Below are 12575 nucleotides of genomic sequence, written 5' to 3'. Positions count from 1 at the left end.
ACAGGTGGCTTCTTTCTCAAGGAAAAAAAAAAAAAAAAAAAAAAAAATCAATTCAATCGTTAAAAATTATTTCTTAAAAAAGAAGCACACCTCAGAAGAGGTTTTAAGACATAGCTGCAGTGCTATAAACATTGACAGCATCCTGCTGTACGTGAAGAAAAGCTAGATGTGAGTGTAGTTATTAGCTTGAGCCCATGGCAAATTCAGAAAATTCAAGTTGTTGAAGAAAGATCTCTGTAACCTTCTCAAACATCAATGCAATTCAGGGCTGTGGCTCCATGAAATCTCGCTGTGTACATTTATAGTTTGGTGATGGAGAAATAGGTGTGGAGGTGACAGGTGAGCTGGAAACATACTGGCTCTGACCAGCAGAGATCCTACAAGCACCACTGCAAACATCTATTAATGAGATGCAGGGGGATGAGAAAGGTCTTGATAGATTTCCAAATTCTACCTACACCTTGTTTATGGAATCCTAGCGATACAAATAAAGATAGGATTTAAGAACAATGTTTTTTTGTTTTGCTTCTCATTCCTCCCACTCCCCCTTTTTAAGCCATTACTAATGGCTTCTGTGAGACTTTTGGAGATAGAAGTTTGTAGGAAGACAGACTTGAATAAGAATCCTCAGCAAGAAAAAGGTAGATGAACAAAGAAGTCCTAAGGAAAAGGCAGTGCAGTGTGAGAAGTGCAGAACTAGTCTCAGATGTAAATGGCCCAGGGCTGTGTGGTTCAGAGTTATCACCATGGGGCCAGGATTAGAAGCACAAGAAGATGCAGTCAGCAATACAAGGCTGACGGGTACAGAGACAGGAACTATATCAAGGATTTTGTTTGTCTCTTCTAATTGGAGTGATTTGCTAAGAGGATGATGTGGATATGATTAATTCTACCTACTGCATAAAGGGATCAATTATAAAAGGGAGATATGGTTAGAGTTCTTAATTTAGAAAGGAAAGGAAGGAGGTCTCAGTGAAAGAAGAGAAGATTCTTCCTTGGCACAAGAGTTATGGAGACTAAAAGAGAAAAACAACGGTAGAAATCATTACAGAAACTGGGGTGGGAGGGAAGGACTCTTACTGGAGAATAAAGAAGAATCCCAAGAGATCCCAAGAGACTGACAGGAAAATATGGCTAACACATATGAGAAGAAGGTAAGCAAAGAGATAACTGTGACTAAGATAAACCTCTAAACCAATAGGGATAATTAGATGCATCACATTTCTAGTTTTCCCATTATCAGTATGACTTATCTTTAAATATTTTCGGGAGAAACTTACTTTTTTTCTATCCAATCTAGGTGCAACTCTGCTATCTTGAGAATCAGACTGGTTGATTTCTGGGTTGGTATCAAGTAATCTTTGCATTGCTCGGTCCCGATCAAATGCAGTTACATAAAAAAGCATTTGCCGGGTATCAAAAGGGAAGAAAAACGGGCTGTAAAAAGATGCGATATAAATTTATTAACTGAATTAGAATCAGAAACCATTAAAAAACCCTGGCTTAGAAACAACTTTTGATATGATACAGATTAATAATTATAATGTAACCAATAAAAATGATCTACTCAACTAATTTTGAAGAATTTTCATAATTCTTGCATGAAATTTCTAAGTGATCAAGTAATAATGCATTAAGTAGCCATTCACTATGAAATCTGAAATTCAACCATTAAAATCAAGTCCATCCAAGATCATCTTTAATCTCCCAATGACCTTCAGTAAGCATAACATGACTAGTGAAGGTGAAATTTTAAACTATAATCACCACCTCACCAGGTTGCCAACCCATCCCATTCCACATACACACAAGTAATGGTTTCACTAAGTTCATGATTTTCCTCTGGGCTTTGGCATTTGTTAAGTCACTCAAAACTGCCCAAAGGCAGCTGCTTATCTTTAAAGAATGAACTCTGCAGTACCAAGGCCCCGCTGCCTCTTGAATATGATTTTGGCAGTTCTGGACACAGAACTGTCCAGAGCACTTCCTATGATTATCTAGGCATCCAGCATCTATTCTGTACAATATGAGTAGCCACGCAAGGATGTGGTAGTGTGACTAAAAATCTCCCATTTAAAAATTTTCATTTTAATTCATCTAAACGTAAATACAGCTACATGTGGCTGGTGGCTCCCGTATCCATCAGTGCAGTCCTATAGTCTCCAAGAATGTAGGTCTGGACCCAAACAGGCTCAGAGAGAGAATCAACCAAACTCCACCTCTGGTGTCCAATTTTATGATGGAAGAGGGCTGAATCTCCTCACTAAAAATCCTTGTGTACTTCCCTATTTCATATATAAAGATACTATCAAGTAGACCTAGTGCCGGCCCCAGCTCATCTAGCCTGTTTGGATGCTGAAGCTACACAATTAAGCTATGATCAAAAATCACATTAACTAAACACATTTAAATAGGTTTGCTAAAGACTATGTTTTTGTAACAAGGTATATAAAGATCAACACAATGATAACACCCCCAAGCCCACCACTACAGAAGTGATTGTCTTACCAGGTTTTTCCTAGTTCAGTAAGCCATGTTGGGATATTTCCCGTCATGATTACTAAAGGATCCTGAAGCTGCCTATTTGCTTTTGCTGTCAACTTACTGTTAATAAATTCACTAGTTGGGATAATTTCCTTGCACACTGCATTCTGTAAAATGTTAAAAAAAAAAAAAGTCTATTATGTAGTAAAACATTAGGATTATAGTCACCATCGTTTCCTTTATTCCCAAATACGTATGCAGAGTGCCGAGATTTCCCCTGCTGGTTTCCAACATACAGCTTCTTGTTGGTATGTCCCAACCTGAATGACAGCTTTCACAACGTACAGCTGAGACAGCCCAACCCCACGCGCCACTGACATAGCGAACGCTTCATGCAGGGCCAGCTCCTTCACTCTTCCCCCCACTAGCGAAGTATCAAAGACAAGCATTCAACTTTCACTTGAATTTAATACACATCTTAAATAAATGAACTTTTAACTAAAGGTACCTGAAGATTTTTTAACTAATAATGTTCCATTTTTATGTGGTAGCTTAATTTTATAAATTATAGCTAGAGAATATTTACAAGTCTGCCAAGAGAGCCAGGTCTTCCTAGAGAACTAAATTAGATGTATGTATATTTCATTATATTGCTCTTAAGACTACGGAGGTGGCAGTTTAATTCTTAGAAACAATAAAATAAAGCATAAATACTATTTTGCCTAGATGAATTTTTACCTAATGATGACACATTTGGGAGAATGCAGAATTTTTCTTGTTGATACAGCTTTTACAGTAAAATAGATTCACGTTTTTGGAGATTAAAACCAGCAAGTTGAACGTTAATATTTCTAAAGTGGTATGACTGTTCAGAGTATTCTGTAGTATTTTGGGGAAATATCAGTTGCAAAGACTAAGAAACTACTTAATATCCATCTTGCCCTGTAAAAACCACTTGCTCAAGTTATCGTATAAATACTACCACTGAAATATAAATGCAAAAGATAATTTGACCATATTTTTAAACTCAAAATAGGTGACTTTACTGTATGAAGTATACAGAGCTGCTTTACGCTTTGTTCTTACTAACATACTGGAAGAGTATCTTTCATACATGCTGGGCTAGGATCTGTGCTGTTCAGCTGAATCATTGTTTCTATTTCTAGTACAACAGGAAACTGATCAAGCACTAGACAGACACTAAGAAAAAACATGTAATGGACAACACATCAGGGAAAAGTTCGAAAGTAGACAACATTACTCACATCATACAAGTAATACCAGTATCGACTGATGGCATGTAAAACTCTTAAAAGAAGAATCACATCTAATGAAGGGTCTTCAAAAGTTATATTTTCAGGTGGTGTGGGTATGAGGTAAACTTCTAAAGGATTTGATACTGACGGGCACACTCCATCTAGAGGGCAAAAGATCAAAGTTTGATCAAAGTGTTGATCAAAGTTAGAAAGGCAGAGTCAATGAAGCCAGCATCATCTCAACATGCCTAAAAACAGTAACCAAGAGTGGTTAAGATTTAACGCTCGGTATCTTACTAGTAGAGTACTGACAGCTTGAACAATTTTTTTCCCCTTTTTATCTTATAGATAAATCATCCAGGCTTAGGAAAATTTCACTGTCTCTCCCATACTCATACATTGTAAAGGAGAAAAACTGACTCCTTTGCATTTCTCCTTTATATCAGAAAAATAACTGACAATAAAATGGCCAGAGAGGAGTAAAGAAAAGGTGTTTAAATTAAGTTCACTGTTACAGAAATTTCCTGGATTTTTTTATATCCGGTTTAAAATGGCCATATAAGATAAACAAATACTCCCAAGTTATAAATCTGATAAAAATAAGATTTGGTTATTTAATCCAAGACTTAGATGATAGACTGTGATAGTTTCCAAGTAGGATCTGCAATTCCTTTGTTCTTAGATCTCATAAAGTAATAGCATTAAAAAAAGAGAGAGAGATTGAAACTGTTGCCATTTACTTCTACCAAGCAAAGAAATCAAAAATCACAACACTATCTCTGCATAAAAGGGCAATTGTTTTAATACCAAAAACATAGAAAACAAATATCTCAAACACCCCTTCATATAGAAAAAAACTGAGTTTTATGAAAAACAAAGTTGCTACAATGCCCTTACTTCTGTGGACCAGGGAAAATTTCATCAACAACACCAGTGTTTGGAAATCCCTGATAGGAGCTGGTCCCCAAGGACTGCAGCCTATTGGTAAGGCACTGTAACCATCTTATAAAAAAGAAAGGGAGAGGGGCTTCCCTGGTGGCGCAGTGGTTGAGAGTCCGCCTGCCGATGCAGGGGATACGGGTTCGTGCCCCGGTCCGGGAGGATCCCACATGCCACGGAGTGGCTGGGCCCGTGAGCCATGGCCGCTGAGCCTGCGCCTCCGGAGCCTGTGCTTCCCAAAAAAAAAAAAAAAAAAAAAAGAAAGAAAGGGAGGAAATGAGCAAAGTTAGACTGGAAGGAACTACTACAAAAGAAGGTAAGCCAATTGGAAGGTTTTACTACTTTCTGTAGTCATTTTATAACCTAGCAAAACTTTTTATTCCTTCTATAATTGGTGGATCACACTATTATAATGAATAACAATAAAAATTAAGGGTCACCCTGCCAATGTTCAGCCTCTTCTTTAGTGCATATGTTCTACTAATGAAATTTGTTTTTGTTTTCATAAAAACGTGAATTCTTCACGGAAAGAATGGTAAGTTTTCCCACAAATTCTTTCAAGATAACTTTTCACTTTCTAGACATTAAAGTCAAGGGTTCAATTAAAAGCAGCCAAGCATTTGTAGTAATTCATATTTTTATAAATTATATTAAAAGATTTTACTACTAGATATAAATCACTCTGTCAAAACCTTCAAGTCAGGAAGACTACTGCCCCATGGCGATCTCCTTGCCCCTCTAGACATCACTTACCGTTCCACAACTCATCGTGCTTTTTTGCATTTCTAGGGGAAGTTTTTGTTGGAGCTGTTTGGGCTCTTCCTCTTTTGCCACCAACACAATCTTTATTGCTTTCTTCATCCTCTCTCACGGGTTTGTACCTAAAGTAATAAGAGTATGTAAACCGAAAGTAGATTTTAAAATGGCAAATTATTCTGCAAGGCCAAAGTGCAAGCCACAGACACCACCGAGTTACCAGAACAACTCTCTGAGGGCTATCCTCTCTCTCCCTAGTTGTGGATTTGGAGAACTGCCAATGGGACTGCTTCCTAGAAAAGATCACCTAGGAGGGGCCACCTGAGAAACTCCAGGGGGTGGCTCTGAGAAGAATCACCCTGTTTAAATAAGTAGTAGACATTCACCAACAATGCAGGAAGCTGCATCCAAATGCGTCTAAGGGCTCAGAGATGCCAAACTTCGTACTACCTAAAGGAACACCACCTTATGGAGACATTTTTGCCTTATTTAAAGACTTGAAATGAAGCTACTAGAAAAGTGGGTGCAAATTATGATTATTTATTGCCCAAACACATTTTCAAGTAGACTTAATGAGGAAGCTAAATATACACACATACACACACATGCACACACACAAGATGGAACATGTGAAGTGGCTTTTAATAATAAAACATAGAATTTAGAGTCCCCTCTCTCCTTATGCAAGCCAGCCAGTAACAGGAATTCCAAAACACACAAACAGTATCAATGCTGATGAAAAACCAAACAAAATCATTTTCAGACTTGCCATATTGTATGAGTTTTCGTCCAAATACCAGCTCTTCCTAGAGGATTGCTCTCATCATCCGTGGATTCCCGTTCATCTTCGGCCTGTATACTGAACTGCCGTACTGCCTGATACACAGTCATGTTATACGGTAGCAAATGTTCTCCGATGTAAAACTGTAGCCTGTGTCGTACATTTCCTGAATTTAAGAATTGAGCAGCCTAAATAAAGCAAAACAAAATCCATTGAAGCTACAGGCCCTGAACTTTACACATTAAAACTTGGTAAGAACAGCAGCTTACCAGAGACTCGTCTATTTCCTCATCAGAGCCATCATCGTCACTGTCTTCATCATCTTCTCTTACTCTTCCATACCCTAAGGACCCAAGAAGTCTCTTAAACTCCTAGCAATTTCATGTGGCAAAGAAACGCCTATATATACTGGCTAAACTAACATATTCCTAGAAAAACATGTATATTACATTTTGATCTACAAAGCAGAAAGATTAAGAAAACTGTCAGATACAAAATGTGATTTCTATTACATTCCACCAGGATAAAGTAACTCATCACCCAATCAACCAAGTAAGCAGTCAATCCCTACAAAATTTAACATTTCTACATACTACATATAAAATAAATGATGAGTACAGAAGTTCCTGATGCTAGGTTTTGACAGAAGCAGCAATAGGGAAATAATTTATATATCCCTTAATATTAATTTCATCCCAAATGTACACATAAACACACAATATACATGTACAGAAAGTACCTCTAACTACAAGGTATCTCTCGATTGCTTGCACCAAAGCCAGAGGGTCAATCTTGACAGGTCCACCCTTCCACTGCTTCACATTTGCACAGTCTGGATGCCTTTGTAACTGGCATTTTAACTGATGTGTGTTGAAAAATTTTAAAGCCTGTGATCCTCTGTTGAGAGAAAAGCTCAAGATAATTTGTGAAAAAAAAGTTATTCTATTATTTTCAAAACCAACATACACTAACTAAAATAAAAGCAAGATAATACAAACGCTGCATTTTTCTTGAGACACAAAGTAGCACTTACCAGTTATGTATATAGTAATGCTAGCAATTCCAAGTTATTGGAAAAAACTTTTTATGATAAAATAAGAAATAAAAGAGGATGTGTACGCATGCATATGAAAACGTTAAATCAACCTTCCATCTCTGTCCCACCATGAATCTATGTAAGTGGAAATACCTCACGATCGAGATTTAATTATTTCCGCAGGATAAAAATTCCTGAACCATTCGGGCACGCTCACTTCTGCAATATTTTGCCATTGCCTACGAAACCCTATTTATTTAAAAACAAACAACAAACCCTCTCATTTTTGCTTTCAAAGATTTCAGCTACAAAATTACTTTAAAAACTAACCTTTAAATTTTACTTTGCTATAGTCTTTTGAGTGAAGCAGTTTAATAGCTATACCAGTCTAGACCTGGTAATGATATTCAACTGCTCATTTCTGAAAAGGTCTGGCAAGAGTAAGACGAGTTTAAAATGCAGTTATCTACAAGGTTCCATAACGCATGCAAACAGGGGTATGGGAAAGAATATTCCATTATATTGATATATACATATGTAAACATACATATTTTACACAAATTTAGATAAAAATGTAAAACACTATGGTTTTCTCAAATATATTTGAAAGTGTCCCTTTATTTCATAAAAATCTTCCAGGACAGTTTAATAATCAAAATTAAATACCACTCTCTACATTAAGTTTCAAAGCAGAAAAAAACCTAGTCCACACTGATCACTTCATTATTCAATAATGCATAGTGTTTTAATTCAGTCAGAATTTTAAATGTCTTTAAAACACACCAGACTGTGTTTTTCAAACCCAAACTACTTTTTAAAATTTTCTAGGCTGCTAGTCGTAATATTCCAGGAAGCATGTAACATTCTGTAAGAACACAACAATGAACTTAATGAATGCTTTCTGCAGCGCTTCATGAGTCCTGTAAAACTACTTTATTATGGAAAAAGAATAAAACTTATTTGTTAAGGCCCATCAAAATGCAAAGTTTTTGCAAAACCACTTATAATGAAATCACATTATTGCACAGAAAGTAAACATTTTATTATCCATATCTACAAAGTTCTTGGAGAAAAGCTTTATATATTAAAGTACATCAATTTAAGGAAAACTAAGCCTATTACAACTTTCCAGCACAAGTTGGTTTTATATTTTCAAAACCTCATGTTTAAGATACGGGGTACGACTTTAGGGATAAAAATTATTTGATTCACACTTTAGAATATTTAATTTCTTCGGTCCTTATAGATGAATGTTCTTTGAGCAGACCAAGATGTCACTAGACCTCTTGCCACCTTACCTCAACAAAATAAAGCATAAAGTCCAATGGCAAGGGCACACCTAGGCAATGATCCTTACCTGCCTCCTGTGCCATTTCCACTCGGAAAGTCATGCACTTTGACTGGAAACTGTTCCATCTGGCTGAGGCAGTTGTTCATCTTGTGAACTAATGCCAACAAAGGTGCATTACCCACTGGTTCTACTCTTCCAGTGGGCTCCTCTCCAGGAAGCTGAAGTTATAAATAAACCAATAGGTTAAGCAAGGCCTCGTGAAAATGGAATGCTCAACAAGAAAATTTAATAGGCAGTTTTACAAGATCTAATCTACTGAACCTTTTTTGATGGATTTGGTTAGAACAGTGTTTCCAAAGAAATTATTTCAATAAAGACATTCTTTCTGTATAGGCCCACAATCCCATATTCACAATTCCCAAGTCCAAAAGGCTTGAAAACACAACTCATTTAGTGGCAAAACCTGACTCAGACAGACACAAGGCCATTTGCAGTCTTTATTCAACCTTTATTTAGTGGGAATAGTCCTATGTTTTGCTGCAAAAAATATTTAATGTGTACAAAGTACTGTTCAGAATCCACTGGGGATATATCAGGTAATACATGCTGTATATACTGTATGGTAGAACTCGTGAAACCCATCCAGCCCCAAGGAGTTTCAGATAAGAGATTACAGACCTGCACATAATTTTAAGCATGGTATAAAACTATATCCGATATTGCTACACATCTAATGATTCTCAAATAAACATCAATTCTGCTTTAGGTAGCTGCACAAGTTAAAATAATATAAGCAATGCCTGCAAACACTGAAAAGACATGGTGACACAGTTTCACACAGGAGACTTGTCCTTAGCCCTATTACACAGCTGAACCGGAGAATCTTCCCTAGGGATGCCTTCTCTTAAGCCATTAGGAACAAGCAGAGTGATGCTGAGTCAACAGTACTCAGGTTACTCTCTTGCTCTCACTCACTGAGGGTGAAGGAACTGAAGCTGCTCTGTGGCTTCTGGTCTCATAATCCACATTATAAATGGTGATTAAGTACTCTTCAATGAAATTGTTAGTTCTGTGTTTTACATACAAAATAGAAATGTATATGTGTCTACTCTATCTTATGTCTATAGCTACACTATGTCTACTGTATTTCCCTTAAAAAATATACTGCAAACTGCAATATGTTTAAAAACAGATATTGAGAATAAAATACATTCACAAGTGAGAGACTACTATTAACGGCTTGCCTGACAGAAAAACAAAGACTCAGGATTCATCAACCACAGAACAGGCCCTTGCTTCAAGTCACCATTTCGTTGTTTTATTATTTACCTGATGTATAAAAGACTAATGAATCCAACTGTGTATAATAAGCAAGCTAAACACTTTACCTCAATATCTTGACCAAAAACTACTCGAAATTACTACTGGGATGAAAATATACACACTAGTGAGCAATGACGCTTAAAGTAAGACACACAGGCATTATTATTAGATAACTTACTGGAGAAGAAAAAAATACATGAAGGAATCTCTTTAATCTGATCTCTCTGCTCACAGCATCCTTTTCGCTTTTAGATGTCAAATAAAGCAACAGCTGCTTCACAAATCCACTATGTTGGATTTCAAATGATGAAACATCTGACTCTGAGACTATGCTACGGATTTCTACAAGGCACTCAGCTCCACCATCCACCTGAAAGAGTTGAAAACAATATTTACTGATTTAGACAGCCTTTACTAAATGCACAATTCACATTTCCCCAAAAGCAATTGGATACTTTCTTAACACCTTTAAAAAAGAAGGCAGGGGCAGGTGGTGCATTCTTGGTAGAGCTTTGAAAAATAACATCTTACCTACACACACATTCACGAAATGTTACTACTTCATGACAAAAAACCAGCATCCATACTAACATTAAAAAAAAACAAAAACCTTCATATTCAACCAATGGAATTGTGTTAAAAAATTAAAAAAAGACAAAGGATGAGAATACGAATGGAGGAATGGAGCTACAATACCAAAATGAAAAGAGATATAACAAGAGTTCAAGGTATGGCTTTACATTAGTACATTTAAAGTATGAATGAAACAGACAATTTCTTGGAAAACATGTACTACGCATATTGCTCAAAGTATATAAAAAATGCAAACAGAGTCAAATGAAACACAAAAGGCTTAGTTATGACATCTCTATCCTCTCTGAGTACTCTCAGGCCACAGGTAAAGAGGGGTTAAGGAAGGTCTTCTCAATGCTAACACCTGCAGCTGAAGAGGACTGAGAGAAGAGATGTGCTTGAGGGACATTTTCTAAAGTCTCTTCATTTGTCAAGAAATAAGGGAGGTGAAGGAAAGAAAGTCAAAGACCAGATGTCTAGCCCATCTAATGATAAAGTGATGCACGAAAAGTCAAGGGACGAGTTAAAGAAACGTCAGCAGCAAAGGTACATGTCTGGCTAAAAAGCTAGAGAGTCACCAAGGAAAAGAAGAGCAGGACGGAAGAGACGCCGGAAGAGACAGAAGTGAACCGGCCAGATGCACCAGTCACGGTACCTGGAGGTTGAGTTGTTCGGTTGCAGCACAAAGTCTCTGAAGGACATTCAACGCAGGGTTGCTTCCATCCATGTTCTCAGAACTGAAATAACGCTCTACAAATTTATGCGCCTGCTCTTTAATCCAACCTTTGATTTTTTCTCTGCCAGAAGGAAAAAGATATTAAAGTCTCAGTGTAAACAGAAAGGATTTCAATTATAACTTCTGGTCAAAGGCAAATAGTTGCTACATTTAAAATCCTTTTTGGCCTATGCTTATAGACTAGTAAATTCAGATTCCACATTAACCTAATTAAGTTTCAGTTTGAAGGTGGGCTAAGATATACCTAGAGAAATGCACAGGTACTTAAAATACATTTCAGGTCATTACATGAAGACCAAAGAAACAGTTCTAACTTCTAGGGACTCTACAACCTAAGAGTTTCCTGAGTGTTCACCTGAAAGCAATTTTACATGACTGTTCTCTAAGGTACAGACATATCTGCACTGTCCTTTATTTATGTTCCCTGGAGAGCTGAAGTAAAGAACTATAGACAAGAAACATCCACCTATTAGGTGCACAATTAGCTATGACAGCTGAGACCTCGCTGTTTAAATTACAAATTCTCATGGCTTCAGAAATCTATTTGCTTAATTATTTTTATTAACTGAAGTTCAGAACCACCAACCAACCAAAGCAATCAACCAAACAAAAAGAACTTCCTTGTTTCCCCAATGGAATTTGATTTTTGTAAATGTCTTATTTGCAGAAGAAGCACTCCTTGCTGGTATGTTACATCCAGAGCCAAAAGACAAAACAATCCATAGGATTTTAAAGAAATAATTTTTTAATGCCATAAACTGGTGTGAAATCGTTTAGCTGACAGAATTCTAAGTTTCTAAAAAAGGGCTCTGCTCTAAGAGCCTTACCTTCCATTGTAAAGGGTAGAGGAGGTTTATCATAAAAGAGCGCGCACGTATGTGTACAAAAAATACGTCCGCTTTCTTTTTCTAGAACAGAACGACGGGACAGGTTCAATGGGAAACCTATTTGTTTGGCTCTGAACATACACAACTCCCAAGTAGACGTGTTGAAAGGAATTTTAAAATGTGAGACTGGAATGCAGGACAAAGCCAGACACAGGGTTCAAGAATTGAGAATCGGCTCCATCCTTGAGCTATGCCACCACCTCTGAGCATAAATTAAAGATCTGTGTCCATGTTTCATCTCCATATAATAAATATGCTGACCGAAAAATGGGAAGTTTTTCTGACCTGAGAACAGAGGTGACACAGAACCCCCCACCTTACCTGTTATTGGATATGGTGTCCTTTGAGGCGGCCCTGGCAAGACCACTAACTCCCGCAGCTCGGGCCGGTTCAATGTTGTTGCTGTGAGACTGTGCGCTTAACCTTCCCCACGTTTTTGGATTCAAGCTTGCCAGGAAAGAAGATTTAGGTGACTGAGTAGTGGTGGGGCTTTTAGCTATGAAAAGAGAATGA

General features: G+C 37.2%; 1 protein-coding gene across 14 annotated transcripts in view; it reads right to left on the bottom strand.

The window, feature by feature from the left end:
* TRIP12 (thyroid hormone receptor interactor 12) overlaps positions 1-12575 on the bottom strand; it is a 151667-nt gene that overhangs the window by 21999 nt on the left and 117093 nt on the right. For 9 of the 14 annotated variants that reach the window (XM_024740622.1, XM_024740627.1, XM_024740623.1 and 6 more), the window contains 11 exons: positions 12384-12558; positions 11095-11236; positions 10045-10236; positions 8610-8761; positions 6956-7128; positions 6486-6559; positions 6205-6404; positions 5433-5560; positions 3750-3901; positions 2509-2651; positions 1281-1437 (listed from right to left, as the gene is read on the bottom strand). In XM_024740622.1, coding sequence (XP_024596390.1) covers positions 1281-1437; positions 2509-2651; positions 3750-3901; positions 5433-5560; positions 6205-6404; positions 6486-6559; positions 6956-7128; positions 8610-8761; positions 10045-10236; positions 11095-11236; positions 12384-12558 — 1688 coding nt within the window. The remainder of the gene's footprint in view (positions 1-1280; positions 1438-2508; positions 2652-3749; positions 3902-5432; positions 5561-6204; positions 6405-6485; positions 6560-6955; positions 7129-8609; positions 8762-10044; positions 10237-11094; positions 11237-12383; positions 12559-12575) is intronic. The other 5 variants (XM_024740624.1, XM_024740625.1, XM_024740630.1 and 2 more) reach the window with 1 other exon arrangement.

Source organism: Neophocaena asiaeorientalis, unplaced genomic scaffold (assembly GCF_003031525.2).
Source record: "Neophocaena asiaeorientalis asiaeorientalis breed wild unplaced genomic scaffold, Neophocaena_asiaeorientalis_V1.1 scaffold388, whole genome shotgun sequence".
Lineage (NCBI taxonomy): Eukaryota > Metazoa > Chordata > Mammalia > Artiodactyla > Phocoenidae > Neophocaena > Neophocaena asiaeorientalis.
The sequence above is the reverse complement of the archived record's forward strand: the minus strand, read 5'-3'. Positions and strand labels throughout refer to the sequence as shown.